The 24391-nt window shown below is 46.3% G+C and overlaps 1 protein-coding gene across 2 annotated transcripts in view; it reads left to right on the top strand.

Annotated features, from left to right (window-relative positions):
- Positions 1–2043: 2043 nt before the first annotated feature.
- The window catches only part of JCHAIN (joining chain of multimeric IgA and IgM), an 80993-nt gene continuing 58645 nt past the window's right edge, over positions 2044–24391 (top strand). For both annotated transcript variants that reach the window (XR_015309344.1, XM_086961774.1), the window contains exon 1: positions 2044–2364. Coding sequence is in view for 1 of the 2 variants with exons in the window: in XM_086961774.1 (XP_086817900.1) it covers positions 2298–2364 (67 nt within the window). In the remaining variant the exon portion in view is untranslated. The remainder of the gene's footprint in view (positions 2365–24391) is intronic.

A 24391-nucleotide genomic window follows, 5' to 3' on the forward strand; every position in this document is an offset into this window, starting at 1 on the left:
GATTTCTGGGCTTGGAGGCTTTCCCGCCTTGATGTCTGGTATTTGGTTGCAGTGTTACTCAATTGCTGCCTCGCATTCCTTGCATTTGTATCCCTTATTTTGAAGCCTCGGTACTTTCCAGTGTGTGGCTTTATATTCCCGCATCGTAGTCTAAGACGCTACGACTTCGCCTTATCTTTCACGAGTGTTTGTTTGTTCCGCTCTATATCCCCCCAGAGCAGGACAACATTCCTCGTGTCCCTCCTCTAGTGTGTTGCAGTTCTGCTCTGTTTACCCCCTTCGGAGCCGGACGGCACACCTCTTGAGTGTGTGTCTGCTCCACTCTCATAGGTCCTTGGGAGCCGGTCGGAACTCCTCAAATCCTTTCCCTTGTCTTGAAGTCGCTGCATTTCCCAGCCACAAGACACATCTAAATCCTTACGTTTACCCTAAAGAAGGTTTTCACTGCAGTCACTCCTTTTGTGAAACCTTTCTTTTCTGTTGTCCCATTCCACTTATATTTCATCCGGTGTGAATGGTGTGTGAGTGCCCAATTTTTGATAATCTCCTATCGTGCTGGCTATTGAAATCTTCAGCTCGAAGACCTGCTTCAGTGGCTACCTATATTCTTTATCCTGGAAAGACTTGGGGTAAGTGATGAAGATAACTGAACACATGTCAATGTATAACAGGATAAAGTGTGTTATAGAGGAATAGTGTGTGTTAGTGTTACTATATTGCTGTGTTTTTCAGCACCTGCTGCTCCTGACTGACCAATCCCACCAGTACATTCAACCACGTATGGGGAGAGTGGTGGACACTCCTTGGTTTTAATTCCCCCATACTTTTAGAGAACAGTCACTAAGAACGTGTTACATCTAGAATTCTGGGTGCTGTTTTTTTGAAGTTAGGGGTATTTGTCTTTGCTCCTGTGGATTCTGGCTTAACCAGGCCTCACCCAACAACAACACATAAATAAAAAGCATTGTCATTTACAATGCCAATAGCTCAAACTCTCGTAAATGCGAGACCTATTGCATTGCAAATGCTTGTTAACTTCAGTAATGCCAACAAAGGTTCGAGATCAGGGGTATCACTTCTGGTGATGTTGTCAGTGTCAAAGGTCAAATGATGTCATTTCCTGTCATGTCATATGGCGGTCAAAAGCCTTGTCATGTCACTTCACCTGCCCCAGGTATTTTTAGTGAATCGATGTATTTGCTTCAGTTGCTGAAAATTCAGCCGATAACTGGCATTAACCAGAAGCCCCAATGTCCCCAAAATCACCTGCCTGAAATAAAGCAGCTGGGCCGAAGGGCTGATAGGACGCTGCCTCCTTGAGTCTTGATGAGGGCTAATCAGAGGTACGTATCAAGTGTCCTTCATATGTCAGACAATCGCAACAAAGCATATTGGATCAAACTCCCTGTTTATTAACGCTTCTCTCTAACAGTAGAACAGTCATCTCAAAAACGTAACTAGGCATCAGTTTAAGGTTTGTAGTAGGCAGTTCTTTTTATTGCTGTTATTGAAAGTTCTATTTTCATCCATGACCATCTGGACGCGTCTAAATCTTGCCCCAAGACTCTCTTCCTATAGTTCCTATGGAAAATGGTCAGTGCTTTTTTAAGACTTGCAACAGAATTCGGTGCCATCTTTGGGGCTCTCTGAGTTGACGTCATAGTGCACCATGTTTTGAGATGAGGCCACACGTGGGGCATTACTCTGAGTAGACATAGCGTTTCGAGCGTTTAGAATGCGATGCACGTTGTTGTATTTCTCTCTGCTCGCTAGACGTATGGCCGTTAGAGTCTAGAATGCATATATAACGTACAGGTGCTGGGCAATTTTGCAATGTCATTTTGCAGTCAGTACCAAAACATTGCCATTTACTGACCTTTCAAAAAACCAACATTTTGCACCTGACAGTTGATGCAAAATGTGTTCTTACACTGGCTGGCCAGTGCAAATAATTCGGCAGAGTTATCTGCACTGGTGCAATCTATGTAATCCTATCTAAACCGCGCTGCACCTGTACTAGCACCGAAGAAACCACAGCTGGTTTCACAGAGAAGTATCAATCTCGCGCCAACGGATACAGGGCAAGGACGGCGAATGTCTGCGCGGGATGTCGTGACCCCAGGAACCCCCGCTGGTTTCAGCGATGCCACAGCCTTTGAATTCGACCCACACCCCCACCCCTCACACCGAGTTGCAGTGTCAGGACTCACGCACCTCGTTTCATTGTCCTGGGCTCTTACAGACGCCAGCATCGCCGCTTCCGACCAGAGGTGTTTGTAGGAACGGAGTGACGCAGCATGGTGAGGCACGGGTCTGTCCTCTGGGCTCTGTTGGCCCTTTCCCTTGGAGCTGCTTTTGTATCAGGTAAGTGTGACATGGGAGATGGAAGGTAATAGTCCTTTTTAATGAATAATGAAATGATAATTAACTGTTATTGTGATCATCTCTACATTTAGCCAGACATCGCCACCTTGTGGCACACTGTCACAAGCGTTGTAGACATTAGGTGCTGGTGTGAGCACCAGAAACCACCGGCTCAAATTAAGCACTGGTAATACCGAAGGAAAACACAAACCTGCTCTTCTGCTCCAGGTGGGGGCGACTTTTGACTACGTTGGGCCCAAGACCATTGAGTCTAGCCTCTGTGCGTTATTAGCAAACTACTTTTAAACACTCCCACCCCCCTCCCAATTTCGGGCTGCCGGCACCCGATCTTTCACTACAGCCCCTCATTTCCTTCCTACACTTTTTCCTTTCCTTGCCTAGGGATGCCACATTTCCCAGAGAAAAATTCTGGTCGTTTGCTCAAGTTTTAAGTTTCTGGAAGGGCCAGTGCCTGATACTTAAGAGGACTTTATATAAAATCCGCCGTGTTCACTTTCAACACAGGGTTTCTGCCATTGTTTAATTTAACTATCAGTCACTGACCAATAAGAGAGTATTAGAACATATTTTTAAATTAGTTCTCTTTTGCTGCTTTAAGTGTGCGATGATAAGAGGGAAAATATTGGATTAAGGTGATTTTTCTTAATTTTTGTACTGCCAGGAAATAAAAATATTGCTCACCCCAGTAAAAAAAAAAATCGGCCTTGTGGCAAACCTATTCTTGTCTCCATCTTCCTTCCCCCACCTCTCCTCAGGGCTCCCACTATCTGTTTAGCGCCATTGGAGCTTGTGTGCGGCAGAGCAATGTCAAGTGAGCGGAGGAGGTGTTCAGGTCTGGTCACTGTGTCGAGGTGAACAGCATGACCTGACCTATGAGCACCCACCAAATGACCCAACCCCTGACATCAGAAAAGGATCGAGGCGAAGAGGAGGAAAGACATAGGGTCAATTGCTCAGGTTGCCACATTTTCAAAAGAAAAACAGTAGCCATTTGTTCTTACACAGAACGCCATATAAAATCATATGTATTCATTTGAAACATGCCTTTTCTCTTTTTGTTTACTTAGCAGTCAGGGATCGTTAATCCAGTTCTAGAGCATTTTTAAAGTATTTTTTTTATTTTTCCTGTTTGAAGTATGTAGTGTTAAAGGGGAAAAAATACTGGCTTTAGGTGAGTTTTCGAATTTGTGTGCGAGGCGGCTATAAAATAAAGGTCATGCTTGTAAAAAAAAAAGCCAGGCGGCAACCATATTATTTCATTTGTAGCGGAGGTTGAAGAAAGTAAATCTTCCCTTATTCTCTGTCACAACACAGCGACCCCGCCCCTTCTCTCTCAACTATATTTCCTTTCATGCATAGCGCTTAGCAAGTCCAAGTGAGAGGAGAGGGAAGAGGATTATGAAGGGTGCCAAACTTTGTTACCCAGGGCGAAATCTGAGCAAAGTTCAGCCCTGGCTCCAGGCATCACGTTAAAAAAAAAATTCTCCGCTTGTCTGCAGATCGGCAACAAGGTCTGTGGGGCACCGGCGCTTAGACCCCAGCAATATTTCACCTGAGGTTCCCCACGTTTACTGGGCAGAGTGCAGGCTGAAGTGCCAGGAATCAGAGAGGTGTAGGCCGCGTATCCGCCGATTGACCCGGGGGGGAGAGGGGCACTGTGAGCATAGAAGGCTGTCGGTCTGCATAGGATGCAGACAGCAGGGAGAAGAGTATGAGAAGAGGAACAGGGAGCTCAAACAGCTGTATTTGGACAGCGGCTGTGCAGAGAGGGCAGTGTGAGAGCAGAACGGACAAGGGGTACAGAGGGCAGTGCACATGCACAGGGGGTACTGAGCAGAGAGGGCAGTGGGTGAGCATAAGTGGAAGAGTAAGGAAGTGGGAGAGTGCATGCTGTGGGACAGGAGCAGAGGAGAGTGTGATATCTGAAGCAGCAGGGTGCAGAGAAGCCAGTGAAGACTGGGCAGTGTGTGAGGAGGAAAGACAGGGCGAGCTGGGGCACAGTATGAACAGAAGAGAAGGGAGGTCAGTATATGAGCAGACAAGGCAGGGTGCAGATGTGTGTGAGGAGAAGGGGCAGAGAGCAAGCACGGTATTGGGTGAAAGGTGGCAGGGGACAGGAAAGGCAGTGTTAAAGCAGAAGGGTCAGGTAGTAGAGAAGACTGCTTGGTTTCACAAGGCACTGGTGAGTTCGGATGAGGTCACCTTTCAGCTCTTTTCTTGAGATTCTTGCCTTGTAGTGCCATATTGTTCAAGAGAAAGAGTGAGGACAGAGGAAAAATCACTTTTTAATTCCAGTGCAGCGGCCGACTTATAGATCTCTTAACCCTTTCACTGCGGCGGCTATTCTGCCGCAGTGCTAAGAGGGCGGGGCGGAAATGCGGCGGACGCATGCTGGTGACGGAACCGCTCCGTCACCAGCGTCGGTTGCGCTGTGCTTATCACGGAGCGGTTCCGTCATGGCCCCGCCCGCTCAATAGAACGCTCAGTGCAGGCGCGGAATTCGCGCCGCGCATGAGCGGCGGGAGGGCCATGACAGAACCGCTCCGTCATCAGCACAGCGCCACTGCGGCTGATGACGGAGCGGTTCCGTCATCAGCAGGGGAGGGGTTAAAAAACATCATAAAATATATCTGGTCTACAGAAAATAGCTGGGACAGGCCTCCAAAATCTGGGATGTCTTGGCAAATCTGAGGTATCTGCCCCCCTACCAATAGAGTAAGATCTGTGACTATAAAGTGATTAAGATTACTGTTACCCAAATTAAGCATTCAATGATAAGCGGGAAACAGCCGTTACAACATGGTCATAACCACCCATGACCATTACCACGCATCCTTTACAACATGGCTTTACCACACATGTTTGTTGCCACGAATCATTTACCACGAATATGCCTTTACCATGCATGCCTTTACTATGAAATCAGGTCTGCATGTTAAAGGCATATTTGTAGTAAAGGATGCGTGTTATGAACGGTTTAGGATTCAGGGCCGGAGGGAGAGTTTTAGAGCTCAGGAAAAGAGGTGGTTGTAGGGTTCAAGGCTGGGCAAGGGGCTTCAGCAGGAGGCAGTTTTTAACTCAGGGCCAGGAAAAGCAGCAGTTTGAGGGTTCAGGGCCGGGCAGGGGACTGTGACAGGGGGCAGTTTTAGAGCTCAGGGCCAAGTAAAGGCATATGTATGGCAACACACAGCGTTCAACACAACTCTGCTCCTTGGTACCTTTCTGCCACTCTTGTGGAACCCCTCTCTGTTCAAGTTCTGGGACCGATTTGATACTCTCTGTCTCTGCCCCGGTTAAGATTCTCTCTATCTCTCTGGTTCTCTTTCTTCGGTTCTGGCATCTCTGCCCTGGTATTCCGTCAGTAGATGCAAGTCTGTTCACAATGTCTACTTTCCTCTGTGAGCGGATCGCATGTGGATAAATACTTTAAAACTAGACGGCTGATTCTGCAACTACACACATGTCATTACCAAGCATGAGCCTTTACCATGCATGCCAAATTTTGACCAGCAATATGCCGTTACCAACCATGCCTTTCCAACGAAATTTTCTTGATAAAGGCATGTGTGGTAAAGGCATATACGTTGTAAAAAGTTTTATGGTAAATGCATGTGTGGTAATGACTCACGTGTTGTACTGTCGACATGGTCAGGCATGCGTGCTAATTGCATGTGTGATTCCGTCATACATCCTTGATAAGCATACACTAGCCCATTGAAGAAATGTGTGACCGGGCTTTTGGCTAGACTAATTTCAAAAACATGTTCTAGATCATGCCACAGAAAGGGATTGGAGGAATATGATGTAGATGCCCAATTTTTTTTGATAATTAAGAACATGAATCACAAAACACTAGGGGACTGTTTCAGAGTTTGGCAGACACGGTACTCCATTGTAGCAGCAGCGGAGTTCACTGTCTGCCAAAGTCTTGTCTGCCTCACAATTTTGAGTTGGGTGGCCTGCCAGGTATATGCCGATGGAGTAAAATGTACCTGTTGGTGTAAATCATCCTCAAGTGTCCAGAGAGAACATGCCATTCAAGTTCTGATCATCCATCAGTGGCGGCTGCTCCTGAGAAGCTGTAATGGGGCGGGTTAAAAAAAAGATAACTTACTTGCCAGCTGGCCTGCAGGCCGCATGGGCAGCTGCCGCTTCTCCTCCGTCCTCTTCCTGGCTTCTGTGCAAACAGGAAGCAGGAAGCACCCAGGCTCCTTAAAGCCAATCACACAGCTGCAATGCAGCATTGTAAGTGGTCTGAACGCTGTAGTTCGGTGCTCAGACAGGGAATGGGAGCCTGGCCATATTCTCTACCTAGGTTGTAATACAGCTGGGATTGAGAACTTGGAAAGTGCGCATGACTGTTTGGCCGGCCCAAGATGGCCTGCCAAGCATTCTTGGGCACTTACAGAGTGCCACCACTCCTCCACCTGCGCTGCCCAGCTTAGCCCCGCATCACCCCGCAAAACTGCCTCAGCACAGAAAAATAAAGTGATAATAACCTTGTGTTATTATCATTTTCTTTTTCTTTTATTGCAGTGCTGAAAAGTAGTGGTGTGATACTCCTCCACCTTTGCTGAGGAGCGGCCACTGCCATCCACCCCTTTTTAGAATGGATAGTTGGATAGCTTATTTTTACTGTCTGTCACCGCCAGGAATATTCTGGTGTTTAGGGAAACTCCCATGGTGTTGAGGCTATTAGTGTTTACTTTTCCAAAAATAAACTCCCACTTTGGTTGTTTTTTCTGGAAGAGAAAAAAGTTGACAAAATGTGGTGTACGCATCCATTATCAGAGAAGGTCACAAACCAAACGTTTGAATGGCTTTGCATGATCCGCCGTGGCAGTGGTTCATACAAACCCATAGACATCACTGCAGGGCATAGGTGAACTCTAAATCTGGGGAGAGTGGGTGGGGTGGAGTAAAGGCAGGGTGGCTGGCATACATTGCTCCCCACTCTGGCTGCCTTTAATCTGTCTACCAAACTGTAAATCGGGCCCTAGGATTAAAAGTTGGAAATATGTGCATTATTTCGATATTTGGAGCAGGTTTCTGACTTTTTAGGGATTCACAAACAATATCAGATGCACTCAAGAAAATCTTTAACACAGGTAGGTTTCTTGGAGTGCTCCGGTATGTAAAATGTATGAAGTAGATTTTCCAACAGGTAGGGAAATTCTGCATATGCAACGTTGACGCAGATGTGCTATAGCATATGTAAGCTTTTTTCTGGACAGGGAAGACATTTTTCTCTTAAGATTGGCCCTGGCATCCCAATTATTAAGGGGATTTCTTCCTTGTTCCCATCCGAGAAAACCCCTTACTCCTAACTTCATTTGGTAGGAGGAAATTACATTTTAACAATGCAGATTTCCTACAGTTATGATTCGGTGATGAGAATATATATTTTCAAATATATTTTTTGCACACTTTGCAAATTTCTTTGTGACTCACTCCTACAAAGAGCAGAAGAGAGGGTTTTTAAAGACTTTCCTACATATAGAGATCCGAATAGGAGACAGAATGAATAGTGAACGCGCTGAACATCTCAGTAGAAGTGGAAATGACAGAAATATGGGCCAACATTCATATAAACAGGATTAGGCTAGCTGAGGACCACTTAAGGTCTCTCTGTCTACTATTGATGGAAGAATGATACAACTGTATGAGCCAAATGGTTTCAATGCATCCTTAAATTGATGCTTTGGGGATTATATGTACATTAATCTAATTCAGCACGAGACCCTCACCGGTGATTTGCTGCGCTCTATAAATGTGTGATTGATTTATTAGAATATGATACCAAAATTTAGAACGGTAAGTGAACATAACTCATAAACACATTTATGTGAAACTTGCAGGCTAGAGGTTTGAAAGCTGGCACGGCCATCTTGGTCTTTCATCATGCCAAGAAGATCTCTAATATGAGAGAGTTTCATTGGGTAACATTAACGTTTGTTAATTGCAATGTAACCAACTTCTAAAAATATGGTGTCAGTTTATACATTTGATTTGAAAATATATATATAGCACACAAATGCCCAAGGGCGTCTACGCGCTAGAGCCGAGGGGCCCGGTAGGTTCCCAGATAGAGAATGGGAACCCATTTTAGTTGCTAAAGAGCCATGTTTTTAGTGATATTCTAAAGGATAGCAGTGTTTTTTTTTTATGTCAGCCGTGAGCGAATTCCATGTTTTAACTGTCCCCAGGATAAAACTTCTTCCGCCCCAGGGAGCTTTCTTGAATCTGGGGGTCTGTAAGAGTTTGCTCTGTGGCGATCTTACATTTCTGACAAGCGCATACTAGGCCAGGTGTTGCTTCAGGTATTGAGGCCCAATATAAATATATATATATATATATATATATATATATATATATATATATATATATATATATATATATATATATATATATATATATATATATATATATATATATATTTTTAACGTTGGACTATTGCTACAGAAACAGTAATGGTTTCTAAATCCATATTTCACTTGACATTTTGTAATTATCAGGGTCAATGTAGGACCCCCACAAATGGCCACGATTGTATTCTCGATTGCCACAAATGGCCTCTGAATATAATTGTTGGTAGAAGAAGTTCAAGTCTAAACAGCAAGATATCATTTTAGCCTAGGCTCTGAAAATCCCTAAATTCCATCAATTATTTCCCATAGTTCACGCACATTACACCATCACTTTGAATCACAGATTTCAGCCAATGAGGAGCCTGGAAATGAATATACCATACCATAGTATGCACTTTTCGACTAAAGACCAGCGTTTAAGAGACGAGAGGTTGAAAAAGATCATAGGACACGCATCTAGTCGAATAATGAGTATGGGTGACCTCATTTTTGAACACTGTAAACGCTGTTCTCTGAAGTGACTCATAGTGGCACTATAGCGCTATGCAAAGCTCCTTTATAAAAAATAAACACTACATCCATAAGTGAAGTTTAAAAATTATGTGTATTATTAGTTCCTGATGCCTACTCCATTCAGGCATGGCATTTGGGAGAATGTATGGTATAGCTGTTAAGTTACCAAGCGTGAAGAGAGGAGCTCCACGCCCAAATTCTGTCTGTCATGCTTGCCAAAATTCTGAGATGCTTGGTATATTATATTGAGTCTCACAGTTTCTTTAGATGCCTACATTTAAAACACATCAGTCACACACATCTCTCCTCCTCTTAAGTGACTGGTGTATGGGGCAGTGGTAAATTCACAAGGAATTGGTTCACAAGGTATGGCTAGTCAGAATCTCCTCTCCCATTGGTTTACTCCTATTCTTGGAGTATATGTCTCACTTGCTGGGGATTCACAATACATCGCCGGAAATCTATGAGACTCAAACATTTACAGAGGTTGTCATATGGAGTAAAATGATGCATATTTAACATTTCGACCTAGGGACCATACTTGTCCATGTGGGAACAAATCATCCCCCACATCTCCTTGAAACTGCGAGTGCCTCTTGCCTCAAACTGGTAAGCCACTTACTGTTTCTCTTAAAAGGAGTCGTTTTTACATAAAACTACCAGCAAAATGTTTATGAATACCACAAAGATATTGTAGCCATTTTCTGTAAAATCTCCCTTCCCACTGTTAACCCTACATTTAAAATTACGTACTACCCCACGTTGGCTGAATTTCCATTATTTTAAGACCAACTATGACACTTGCCCTGCTTCATCGAGCCAGGGTTTGGGTTTTCGAAACTCAACACTTTATATGTCTTTGGCTCTGGGTGTTCAGCTGAAATTAAAGTTGCTCTTCTTAATACCAGATGAACTAATTAGGGCTCACTGACCGAGTCTTGCCCATATGAGGGGCTTGAAAGGCGAACTACTTCTCAAAATGTTGTCTTTCTTCAGACTTGCTGGAGTATGTGAATCTGGGCATGTTAGAGATTGTGTAGTTTCTGCTCACGCTGTCACACTCCTTTGTTTTTCCAAATCTTGATGATGTTGTGTTTTGTGTAGCAGCAGGCAATGTCCCTGCATTTTAAAACGGTCATGTCAATAACTTCCGTTCATGCCTATATGGCATCATTCTATTTATTTGATAGCATCTCTGCTTTGTATATGTTACCATGTGGATTACTAGACTTTCTCTGATTACTTAATTTTTTTGTGTTCACGCATACTGGACACATTGCCCCCCTGGACAGGTTGGTGGTGCTGCTGTGTTACTACTGCCTGTATTTTCGTCCGGCCCTGTAAATTGGCTACTTATAGCGCATACCATCTAGGTAAATTCCTGCCTCTTTCCCCTCTTGCCTTTGATCCATACTAGCATGTTGTCCGCTTGAGTACACAAAACATACGCCTTGTGTACTTGAGCGAACAACATGCTAGTATGGATCAAAGGCAATAATCCTTTTAAGCTCTGACTGAACAGACGCAAAGATGATTACCAGCGTACACATACTACATCTTATAATAGAAAAATCGCCGTGGCTATCTTTAAAAGATAATTCCAACCCTGAGAAAGTCCATGTTGGACGAAACGCGTTGGCTGGGCTGATGCATTTGACTACAAATAAAGAATAATTGAACAAAATAAATCTCAAGATTCCCTGCTCACTATTTTGCTTGGATTTGTGGATTTTAAGAAATTGTGCATAGTTTGCGAATGAATTATGTCTAATCACATGCATTTGCATAATTGATGAAGGAATTATGTTTAATTGCATGCTCCTTTTCGATATCTGATCATTTGGAGAGAAAGGCTTTTCTCTTATATTTGTGACTTCTTAGCGGTGGGGTCACAGGAAGTTGAGCATCTTCACTTTATGCATATATGAGAACTAACATACTGGTGTAGCTCCTATTGCCCACAATGCTGTTTGCATAACTTTATGGAACTTTTTTTGGTTTGCTTTCCCTGGCTGCCCACATTGAAACCGTGTCACAGCCATCGTTGCATGTTGTTTAAGCACAGCATTTTGTTGCTTGTCCGATGATAATTGCATACATTTAATGCTTAAAGGTTTTGTTGCTTGATTTTGTTTCACTTTATTTTGTTAGCTCGTGTCCTGTAATTAAGCTACAAGCCACGTCTGTCAAGCGTTTTTTACTACATACCGAGGGACATCTCTCTGCTCCGCTATTTTAATAATCGATTTCACGATTGTTTAGCCTATTTGCACATTGTAATTGAATCTGTATGAATTTGAATAGAGCTTTTAACAGTCTAACAGTTTTATACACTTTTGATTAAATTCTACCTACCACCAGTATAGCACTTGCTCCTTCCAAGGGGGCGGCTGTACTTTGCTGCACTTCTGATAGACCAGAAATCACTCAGGGGAGGGTCGGCGGTCTAGATGCCGAGCTTCAATGGAGAGAAAAGCGCGGTCTAAGGCGCCCCAAAACTAAGCAAGCCCGTCTGGACCCGTCCATGCCTGGCCTGTGCACCGGGGTCCAGCTGGCAGAACTCAACAACAGAAGTAAGTGCTGACAGGAACCTAGTCTTAGCACTGACTCGTTCGCAGCACCTTTCCAGTGCCCAGACTGCAACCTTTTCATCTGCCCCATTAAACCACAATTGGTGTCACTCAGTTTAAAGCGTGTCCCGAAAGGGCCACGCAGGACTAGGACAGTCCTATGTACTTTAATCAATGCACGCTCCCTTTGTAAACATGCCGACAAGTTTCTATGTTTGTGGAAACCCACACTGTTGACCTAGCCTTCATTACCGAGATGTGTGCTGAGGCCTCTTCAGATCCAGACTTAGCCATGGCTGTCCCTGCTGGGTATACAATGTTTAAACAAGACCGGGTGGCAAAAAGGGGCAGGGGGCAGGCCGTAATATTTTGAAGTAGGTGAAAGGGGATATTGATCACCCCAAAAATATGCCAACCCTGGAATCCTTTCTGGTCAAAATCGCAATAGACCCTCAATACACTTTTAGCATCCTTTTATTTTATCGACCTCCTGGCCCCGGGCAGACTTTTCAAACATCATAGGTCAATCCTTGGATGTGATATCCCAGTCCTCAGACTTTACACTCCTGGGTGACTTCAACCTTCACCTTGAAGACCCATCAGGCAGAGACGCCCTACATTTTATTGATATTATGAACAGCCTAGGACTCACCCAGCAGGTGGCAGTATTCATTCTGGGGGACACTTGCTTGATGGAGTATTTTCAAATAATACGTTTTTACAATGTTGTCCTTCTCTACTGCTCATTTGGTAGGATCATAAAGCTGTTATGTTCTCTCTCTCCTTCCACAACCTGCAGGTTGAGAAGTTGAGAAACAATCAACCCAGAAAGGTCCGGCCTTGGAACGAGATTGCAACTGAAACCTTAGAAAGTTCCCTGGCCCAGAATCCATCCAAGTCTAATAAAAATACAAATATGGCAGCTGTTGCCCTTGAGCGGTGGCTCAGTAGCTCAATTGCTCATGTTCTACCTGTTAAACTCATTACTAATCATAGGAAAAGACACACTGAACCCTGGTACTCTGATTCTCTCAGACTTCAAAAACAAAAATGTTGCCGCCTTGAAAGGAAGTGGAGATCCTGCTATGATATTAATGACAGAACTGCCTACAAACAAGCCTTGCTTGAATATAAAAAATCAGTGTTGGAGGAGAAAATCCGCTTTTTTACTACAGCCATAACAAATGCAAAAAACTCTTCGAAAGAACTTTTCTAAACAGTAAAAAAGCTAGCTAGATGCCCCAAAATGACAGACACACCAGTAAGCCAGACCTTCTGTAACTCCTTAGCCACTTTCTTTCAAGACAAAGTCAGTGCAATTTATGTGGCTTTTCCACTTCTTTCTCTCAGGGAGCTACTCTCTCCCCGGGTACACCAGCCACTACCAGCGGGACAATGGAAATCTCTTCAGTTACCCCAGATATTAGTGACCCCCCCCAAATTATCCTTCTTTCCTTCACTGACCTCTGACCAGGTCATTAATCTTCTTCTGTCCACTAAATATGGTTCCCCATTGGATGCTTGTCCCCCCAAAATCTTTCATCTTCTGTCAGAAGTATTTGCTTCTCATCAGTCTCCCATCTTCAACCAAAGGCACATCCCCCACCAACTGGAAACTGGCATCTGTTCTCCCTCTCCTAAAAAAGCAAATCTAGACAGGGCAGATCCCAATAATTACCGCCCAATCTCAAGACTCCCCCTGCCTGCAAAAATGGTTGAAAAAGCCATGAATGTGGTATTATTAGACTATAATGAGAAACATGCCTTTTTGGATGCCACTCAGTTTGGCTTTAGAAAGCACCATAGTACTGAAATGGCACTGATTTCAGCATCCAGACAGATTAGGCAGACAGGCGATGCAGGGGTAATACAGCACTTGTGCTGCTAGACCTCTCTGCTGCATTCAACACTGTCATTCATAAAATATTATTGGAATTCCTGGAGAGGATAGGCATCAAAAGAAAGGCTCTTTCTTTACCTAGTTCATTCCTGATGGGCTGTGAACAGTTCGTGGCTCTTTCGGAATTCAAGTCACCTAATTTCACACTGCCATGTGGAGTCCCACAGGGATCATCATTGAGTCCCACTTCCTTTAATATTTAAGCTGTTCCTCTGGCAAGGCTAATCAGATCTCTGGGTTTCTCTGCAATTTCCTATGCCGATGATACCCAGATTGTGGTTTCAGTGACAGGCTCGCCATCAGATACAGCAGCACAGTTCTACACCTGCCTCTGCCAGGTTGGGGACTGGATGGCCACTAATTGTTTGAAATAAAATTCCAGTAAAACCGAAGTCCTACTCTTTGGCAGCAACACTAATTTCTGGTTGCCTGCTTTGTGGCCTTCGGAGCTGGGCACGCTACCTATCCCAACAAATAGGGTAAAAAACCTGGGAGTCACTTTCGACTCCATGCTCTCCTTTAAAGGCCACGTAAACCAGGTCACATTTGTATCTTTCTGCACACTAAAATTACTTAGAAAGATCCGTCCATCTATCCCTGTTAATTTATGGAAGTTAGTGGTCTCAGCTCTCGTCCTATCCAGAGCCGACTATTGCAAGTCTTTTCATCAACCTCTGGCCGAAATGTCTAACTAAGTTGCAGATTGTGCATAATGCCTCAGCGTGCTTGTTGCTGAACATTCCTAAACACAAATCCAGTTACCCTGGTTACCAGTAAAGAGACCGATCGAGGTTAAGACTCTCTGTATAGCATTTAAAGCAACTCACAACATAGGACCTGTCTTTTTTAAACAGAATTTTCAGCTATACACTCCTGCTCGCCATCTACGCTCAGATCACGCTCACAATTTGGTAATCCTCAGATTCAGAAAAAGTTCTTTGGGTGGGGGAAGCTTCCTGGTTGGTACGGCCAGACTCTGGAACTCGCTTCCACAGAAGTTAAAAGATGAAACTCACTTGTTGGCCTTCAGGAAAGCGTTATGGACGTGGCTCTTCAAACTTTGATTTTGTGTTAAGAACTTGCAGCATTTTTTTCAAATGATGAGCTAGCTTCTTGACACCCTCGGGTAACTGTATTGCGCTTTATAAATTTCTTTTTAATTTAAGTTAATCTAATTTTTCATTATAAAGCTGGCTCCTGAAAACTTGATGAAGCCCAAACAGGTCAATTAAAAATAGTCTTGCTCTCTTCCCCCTCTCTCTATGTATTGACAAACCAATCTGGCCCCCTTTCACTTGATCTCTATTTTCCGCTGCTCTTCAAACCTTCCCAGGAGTGAGCCTTCCTTCCCCTCTGTGCGCCCACAAACTGCATCCCTTTCTCCCTTAATCATTCCAGTGACAGCATGATTTGGTGCATAGAAAGGCCTCAGTTTATTCATACATAACATGGTTGTACATTTCGCAATTTTATTTGGACATTCATAAACATCTATGTCGTTGTATATCCTGCATTGTCCTTGGAACATTCTTGTAGCTGTTCACTTCCTGACAGTAGCACAGTTTTTGCTCGAGCTGCCCTTTGCCAGGCCTCTGATTTTGCGGTTCCAGTATTCCCTTGCTACTGATTTTGTGGGCGTCTGTTAGGACCGGCCCGGGCTGCAAGTGCCGTCCCGCTTGCACTGGACCTTTTGCTGGCCACTCGCCTGCTCCTCAGAGCCCCTGCGGTGTGGCATGCCAAGGATCCTGCACAAGCATCTCATCTACTCTGCCTGTGGCTGTCCTCTGTCATTTGCTCACTCAGTACCCCTGCCGTGTGCCATCCCAAGGACATTGTGTGAGTTGTCTAGCTACCATTAGTAATATCCTCTTTTATGTACTTTTTCTGGGTTTCCTCCAACCTTCACCCTTGCGTCTTGTGTTGGGTGGGATTTCGGCATTGGCTGGAGGGATTTGAGTGCCAAACTGGGACCCTGTGCCCCTTCTTAAGTCCCCCCCGCCCCTCCCTTGCTGCTTGCCGCCTCGTTCCCTGATTCGGGGGGCCAGCGGCAGGGTTGGTTTGGGATTCAAAATCGGCCCGGGCAAGATAAAAAAAAGTGGCCCACATTTACATATTGCCTTTGCAAAACGCTGCTTCGGCGAACTTTTGTTTAAAAAAAGGGGTGGAGTGTAAAAAAAAATGCTCGGACTAGCTTGCACTGGTGAAGCACACCTGAATACATTTGAGACCACTTTTGCTCCGGCCCCCTGCCCCGCTCAATATGCATATGTAACTGGGCTGGCCCCAGCGAGAGAAAGGGAGTGACACCTCTGCCCTTTAATAAAAGGGAGGTAATTGAGGCCACTCAGGCACCCAATGGGCTGCTGGTGGCATCGGAACAATGCGTAGAAACCGGCCATCGCCCCCCAGACTGCTAACAAAAAGCAGCTGGAACTAGACACCGGCCCCTCGGGCATTGCCCGAGTGCCCACGTTACCAATCCGACGCAGGCCAGCGGCAATTGTCCCAGATCCCCATCCGGTCTGGCTGCCCCTCCCCTGGCCCATGTTTCTTCCTTGCTCATGTGCCCTCCCTGTCTCCCCCCCCCACCCCACCACTCTTCTTTTTTTCACACCTTGGAGTCCTCTGTTGCCTGCACCTTTTTGCACCTCCATGCGCCCCCTCCCAGTGTCCCGACCACAGGCTTGCCCATAAAAGCACTGGTGAGTTATTTTGGGATGTGGATACTCCCGGTGGGCGGTGTCCGCCCTGCTGCAGGAATGATTCATGAATCCTCCTCTGTTGACTGGTTTATTGGGTCACGTGGTTATTATAAACAGCCGGTAGAGTTTTTTATTTACCTTTTCGTTTCCATTGCCTGTTTTAATAAGGATCACCACAGTACAGTGCAAACAGTCAGCCCACCAGGAGCGCAGCTATGAGGAGTGTAGCAGGTGCAGTGCCAACGGGGCCTGAGAATGTGATATGGGACCTACTACACCGCAAACGCCATTTTTCTTACTACCGAACTGAGCCATTTTCCTTACTCACATTAGGGCATGCGTTACACTTATTATATCAGCATTGCTCTAATCACTCGCAGGGGGCAGAAATGTGTTCGACCCGTGATCCTCACATCCTATCAGAACACCAATGACTTGAAAAACATCATATTTTGCTATTGATCATGTTGGGCTGCTCTCATTTCCTTTTCGAAGGCCTAAGACAGCATTCCTCTCATCATGAGTGAAACAATTTGTGTTTAGGGTGTGTTGTAATGAAGACTCGTGAACCGATGGTAAGTTAACTCTTCTTTATTGATGTCACCCTGCTCTCCACACTGACAGGAATAAGTCACATTCCATGGATGACTGGGGGGAAGATACCAAGTGGCTGGGGCAGGGAGGGGGAATGGATCGTACCACTTTATCAAAGTTTGATACACATGCGTAGGTTACAACACAACTCCCTTTGAACCAACAAAGCATTTACCATCCCAGCTTAAGTTACAACACATCTCCCTTGGACCGAAGGGAAAGAGGGATGGAAAAGAGGGGAAGGGGAAAGGGAAGACAAAGGGGGGAAAATGCTGGCACTTAATAACAGTAACACGCAGGGATGAGGACCCTAATAACACAACACCTCGAGGGGCGGTTGGAGTGGCTAAGGTGGGTATTACCCTGGTCAAAAAGACAAGGACCTCCCCACCCTCATTTACAATCTGTATGCAATGTACCTCACCCTAGAACAGATAGAAAAAGGTTATTAGAACACATAGTTTGGATCCTGTACCTCTTTGCTTTGTACCATTCTTACTTGACTCCTCTCCCCTTCCTTACACACCCTTGCGAAGTGGTTCCTTCTGTTACACTTCATACAAATAGAACTTCGTGCAGTACAATGCACACTATTAGCAAGATGATTATTGCTTCCGCACCTGAAGCATTTCAATCCTTCTGTGACACTAAAGGGCTTATCACTCTTTACCTCTTTAGATTTGATCTTGTTACCTTCTCCTTCTCTTTTATCTTCCAACACCAACCCTTTGATTTTATTCACACAACCCATGGATTCTTTAGGTTGGTCCATCTCCTGGATGCACTTTGCGGTGTGCTCAATGGAGTTGGCGATGGCCACCGCTTCCCTCAACGAGGGATTCTTTGCCAGAAGTTTTTCTTTTATCTTTGGGTTGTGGGTGCACCTCACCAATTGATCCCTAATGAGGGAATCGTTCAACTCCCAAACTCACACAGCTGTGTGAGACCTCGGAGAGCGGCAATGTAATTAGTTATGGATTCACTCTTTGCCTGCACTCGTGAAAAGAACTTGTGACGCTCAAGCACAACGTTAAACTTGTCCCCAAAATGAGTCTCTAGTTTAATCATTGTAATTTTGAAGACATCTGAATCTAACTCGTCGTCTTCCAATGCTGGGTTTGGGAGAGTGTCATATATTTTCCTCCCTTGCACTCCTAGATTATGAAGCAAAACATGTTGCTTCCGCACCGCTGAGAATTTTCCCCCCCAATGGCTATTAGATATGAGTCAAACAAGTTGATCCAATCCTTCCAGTGTATGTCTGGATCGCCGATGTCATTTAGGAAGGAGGGGGGGGGGGTTCATAGATGAAGCCGCCATGTGGAAGGTTAGCAGCTAGAAGCACCAATGCACTAGGAAGAAGTGAAGGGGAACCTTTATAGGTCCTTACAGATGCTCGGATATTAGAAATATTTACTTGCAGAGGACAGGGAACTAAGGGCCCGATGTAGGTAGGGCTTTACCGATCGGTATCGGCCGAAAATACCGATTTTTGGCCCTTACCGATCGGTAAACAGCCATCGAGATGTAGGGAACCAAAAACAGAACGAATCGGATAGAAAACCGATTCGGAATGAGTACCGAATGGGAAAGAATCCGATACGTACATACCGAAAATCGGATATGTAACGAATCGGAAAAACACCGAATCGGTTACAAGGACCGATTCGGTCCATGTACCGAATCGTTAGTGACACCGAATCGGAAAATCACCGATTCGGTCCAAGAACCGAATCGTTAGTGACACCGAATCGGAAAATCACCGATTCGGTCCATGTACCGAATCGTTAGTGACACCGAATCGGAAAATCACCGATTCGGTCCAAGAACCGAATCGTTAGTGACACCGAATCGGAAAATCACCGATTCGGTCCATGTACCGAATCGGAAAAAATACCGATTCGGACATGAGCCGAATCGGAAAACATGCCGATTCGTATGAATCTCCGATCGGGAAATTCCCCGATTCCGACAGTTGGGGAGATGTAGGGAGGCACAGAAACACCGAAATCGGCTCAAAATCGGTAGAATTCACTCGGTATTTACCATGGATTGCAATCAGGTGGTAACCAACTCCAACCCATATAAACAGTCCCAAAATGCATTGCAACTTGCAGGATGGCAGCTTTCTATGTCATTGCGAGGCGGCTACGGCTACAGCAGGAAGGACAGAGGGAATGGCTAAGAAATGAACAGGTCTACAGACAGAGGATAACCCTGTTCATGCTCACTGAGGCTGAGATCCTACAGAGATACAGGCTGGACTCTGACACCATACTTGAGCTCATCAGGGACCTTAAGCCATACTTGGACCACCACACCCCAAGGGCACACGCCATCCCTGCCCACGTCCAGGTGCTATGCAGCCTACACCTGGTAGCGTCTGGCAGCTATCAAAGTGGAGTAGCAGCAGCAGGAGGGGTGAGCCAGAGCAGCCTGTCAAGGTTCTTCCACATATTCCTTGACGCCATGATAGACAGGATGGACCAATACATCTCATTCCCTGCAACCCACGCAGAACTGCTACAAACCAAAGCAGACTTCTACCAGATGGCACAATTTCCCCAAATCATCGGTTGCATAGATGGCACGCATATTCCGATTTGCCCACCAGCGGACACCGAATACATATACCGCAATCGGAAATCTACACACACCATCAACGTGCAGGTGATCTGCAATGCCAAGTGCACCATCACAGACCTGGTAGCAAAATTTCCAGGAAGTACCCATGACTCCTATATATTCCAACAGAGCGGCATATATGCACGGCTGATGGCTGGCGATTTTGGAGAAGGATACCTCCTAGGTGAGCCACATCATCAGACCCCCATAACACATAGTAGGTAGGTGTAATACATGTATGCATGTGTCTAATGTGACCCCTTTCTCTTCCAGGCGACAGTGCATATGCCCTCCGCTCATTCATACTCACCCCCTACCTCAACCCCTCCACACCCAGCCAAAGGAGGTATAACCGGGCCCACATACGCACCAGGAATGTTGTTGAACGGACCTTTGGCATCTGGAAAAGTAGATTCAGATGCCTGCACAAGAGTGGAGGTGCAAGGCAGTATACCCCCATCACCTGCTGCAAGATCATAGCTGTATGTGCAATGTTACACAACCTTGCGGTCAAGAAGGGCACTGAGGTGGAGTTGTCTGACTACGAGGACTATGACGACGACGAAGCTGTGCCACTGACACAGCCAGCTGGGGTGTGTACGCCAAGTGATGGCAGATACAGACGTGAGGAGATCACTGAGAACTATTTCTGACTGAGTACAGATGCAAAGACAGCTAAATGTTGCTTTGAAAAAATTTTTTTTAATAGTGATGCACCACAGTTACAGCACTGATGTGCATCAAAAAATGGAGATTGTAAACTCAAATAAAGTCCAGGGTTCTGGTTTGCTCATCCCCCCTTGCCAGGCTATTTTTTGGCCCGCTTTCCAGACCCACTGGGGTGTCCCTCGGCCCCCTCCGAATGCCCAGCAGCATCAGCGGATCGCCTGGTGCTCCTCCTTGGCTCTGATGCAGCGCTGGCCGGGCTGCTGCGGCTGCTGCTGTCTCCAGCATCACCCAGGTCCAGGGCAGGATTGGAGGCGGCGTTTGATATTAACATGGCCTCCATGGCCGTGGTGATCCTGGCCATCCCCCTAGTCAGCTCAGCTGTATGCTGACTGAGCACCGATTCTTGATTTGAGCTGCGATGGCACAGCTGTGCGGTCGCCGCTGCAAGGCGGGCCATGGCCCGGTTGAGCACCCGGGCATCCCTCCTGCGCGCAACCTCATGCTCCTCCTGCCTGGCAGATGAGTGGGTGATGGCAGTGGTCAGCCTGCCCAACCCTGCTGCCACCTCCTTGTTGCTGTCCACAACAGCCTGGAAACCCTTCACCAACTCCCCCATCTGCATGTTGTGCTGCAGGAGCTGGCGTTGGCAGGCCATGGTGGATCTGGCCTGTTGGCGCTGGATTTTGACCATCTGGCCCTCCAGGCCCAGGAACACACTGCCCTCCCGTGCTGGTGCAGCAGTGGTGGTGGTGGTGGCACGGCGTCTGGCACTGCTGCCTCCGGCCTGCTGAGTGGGCAGGGGTGCCACTGGTGGGGGTGTGGTGCTGGCCGGTCCCGGAGCCCCTGCTCCCAGGACAGGTAGGACGGGTGGCAAGGCCACGGTTGTGGCAGGAGCTGGTGTCGGCGGAATGGTCTGCCTTGTAGGGGAGTTTTCAGGTGAAAATTGCAAGGGGGGTGTGCTGGCCAGTACTGGGGAGTGCACTGCTTGGTAATCAATCACCAGGACTCCCTCCATTCCAAGCCCTGGGGTGTCTCCTTCCTCATCCTCATCCTCATCCTCCTGGGCAGCCTGGCTGGTGCTCGGCCCTGCGACTGCAGTGTCTGACGTTGATGCTCCCTCTGCTGTCACAGTGTTGCCGCCTGATGGTGCCCCTAGGTACAAAGAAGCATTTGTAAACTGAGTGCCGATGTATTACAGTCAGTACAATTATGGCATTCCACATGTCCTTGCATCTCCTTACACCGTGTCACACTGTTTCCTGTCTTGTGATTCTGCACTGACATATTTGGCTAACTTCTGCTGACTACATGTACCATGATGCTTGTCTCTTGTATGTTGGTGACAGTACAGTGCTGGTGTTTGCCTATGCATTGTGTCTAATGGGGAGGTGTCTGGTAGGGTGTGTCATGATGCGCATGCTTCTTACCTGTAGCTGTGGCTCTCGCAGTGCTGTCCAGGGTCCCGATCCCTACAATGCTCTCCCTCTCGATGGTGCTGGAGACAATTTCCTCCAGCTCGGTGAGGGGTGGCGCCGGGTTCTTGCCTCCTCCGGTGTGTCCAGCCTGCCTTTGAAGGTCAGCCAGCTTCCTCTTCGTGAGGCTGCGGAGGTCGTAAAACCTTTTCTTCAGTTCCTCAATGGACCTGGGGGTGACACCAGCAGCATTGACCTTCTGGGCGATGTCGGCCCACAATCTCCTCTTGGTGCTGTCTGGCACGTTGAGGGACAGCTTGCCAAAGAGCTGGCGGTGCACCCTCACCACCTCCTCAACCAGCACCTGAAGTTCGGTGGTGGTGAACTTGGGCTTCCTCTTTTGGGAGGACTTCTGGCTTCCTGCCTGATCTGCCATTTTCTCCTGCTCAGTTTGCAACCTCCTTCTCCCACTGCTGCTAACTGTGTGTGTTGGGCTCAGGCAGGCTTTCCAGAAACTTCTAGAAACTTCTTAATTAGCTGCACCTGCCAGGGTTGCCACTCCCTGTTTGGGTGGGGGAGGGGGAGCCACCTCATTGGCTGAATCGCCTATTGCCGAATCGGCTTTTACCGATTCGGTAATTTCCGAATCGGTAAAATCCGATTCGGTATTATCCGATTCGGTAAAAGCCGAATCGGGTCATGCAATGCATTCCTATGGCCTTTTTCGCCATGGGTCTATGATTGCCGATTCGGTTTTGACCGATTCGGCTTTTACCGAATCGGTATTCGCCGAATCGGAAATATCCGAATCGGTGGTAGCCGATTCGGTGATTTCCGATTCGTTGTTGGCCGATTCGGTAATTTCCGATTCGGACCGAGCAGAATCGGAACGTACCGAATCTCATTACCGATGCCGACCGAATCGGTATTCATTCGGTATTTTTTTCCTACATCTCGTTTTCCGATTTCAGAATACCGATTCGGCCCGCCTCGGTATTTTGAAATCGGAAAATCGCGTTTACCTACATCGGGCCCTAAGTTATGTAGAGGGAAAAATCGTCACCAAGAAGTGGTAAGTGAACTTCCTGGGACAAGGTGAATCAACAATACTAAAGGTAAGGGAATACAGCTTTATGACCTAGGACATTGAGCAAAAATAATTCTCACACCTTAAGCTAGGAAAACTGCAGGTGTCCTTACACAGTACCCTGAAGCTGATGGAGAGGTTCCCCAATGCCTACGCTGCTTCGTGGAAAGTCACAAAAGTCAACAATTTAATTAAATTGGATTACTAACACACGGTAGTCACCATTACAATGTTCACCCCCCCAAAACACATACATGAACTGATTTTATCTGCTACCTCAGTACTCCCCCTCTGCAGACAGGAAATTGCACATATAATTCTGATATGACTGTTGTGCAAATGGACAATCTCACACCTATCACGCATGTTCCATGTATACACTGTTAGAACATTGCACGGTGCACCCTAGAATTTACGGTAGTACCCTTTTTCCCCCTAGTATTACGCTGCATGGACGGGTAGCAATGCACTTCAGGAAATGGTAGGTTAGAGCTACTTAATGCTTGTAAAACCGCACACAGTAAGCATAGATGACCTCAGAGCTTCAAAATAAACATGGTAGTAGTTTCACTTAGGAAATTCTAATTATGTTGAAGCATGCAAGAAACTTTGCTTGTGAAGTAACCAACAATATACCACAGCTATGAACTACAACAATTTAAGTAGGTTACTAAAGTGATGCCGATGACCTGCAGCTGATAAAATGCTCGACGTCAACTCCTGTCATGAGCACCACTGGACACATGAGGGCGCTGGATCCTTACATAGAATATAGCAACGAGACTACGGTTTAATCGTTTGTCAATTACATATAGCCCCCAGAAGACACAGTACTGAAAATCTCTCTCAAAATGCAGGATATTAGTACACAGTCACGATTCTCTTCCAGATATGGGGTACAATGACACAGGAGCACCAGAGACACAGCAATATACCGGCTAACGGAAGTAGTCTCTCTGCCGGTAGATGCGTAGTGAAGAGCTGATCCCACAGAGGAGAGTGTTACCGCGGGACCAAACGTTCTAATTTAACTCATAGAAGACCTTACTTGAAAAAGGAAATGCCCCAAAGTGCTTCAAAGTGCGATGGAAAACTCCGATTATCTCTGCTGAAAATTGAATATACCACTCTGCAACCGCTGGTGATCCGGAAGGTCTTGAGGTGGCTGAAACGCCGGATTTTGACACGCGGCGTTCTGACTGGAAACTCCGTGTGGCAGGGACGACCAGGGAGGTGCAACAAAGGAGAAGCTTTGTCCGTTGCTAAAAACTCTTAAATCTGTGTTGCGGCCCGCTGGGAGGCACTGGACGCCGCCCTCAATGATTGAAAATAATGGTATTAGAGGTAGCTCTGAGGGAAAAATGCACCGGAACTCACGCCTCCTTCATCACTGCTGACGTTACTGACAGGATTCCAGGCGGAGCTGCTGCGCAGGCCCGAAAAAGGAAACTGACGAGGATCCTCTGAGGCGAATGAAGAGCGCCTTTCTGTTGACAGGAATGACTACCAGGCTGCCCTAGGCGGCACAAACCAAAGGGATTCCTCGGTGGGCAAATTGTACTGCGG

Source organism: Lissotriton vulgaris, chromosome 3_1 (assembly GCF_964263255.1).
Source record: "Lissotriton vulgaris chromosome 3_1, aLisVul1.2, whole genome shotgun sequence".
Lineage (NCBI taxonomy): Eukaryota > Metazoa > Chordata > Amphibia > Caudata > Salamandridae > Lissotriton > Lissotriton vulgaris.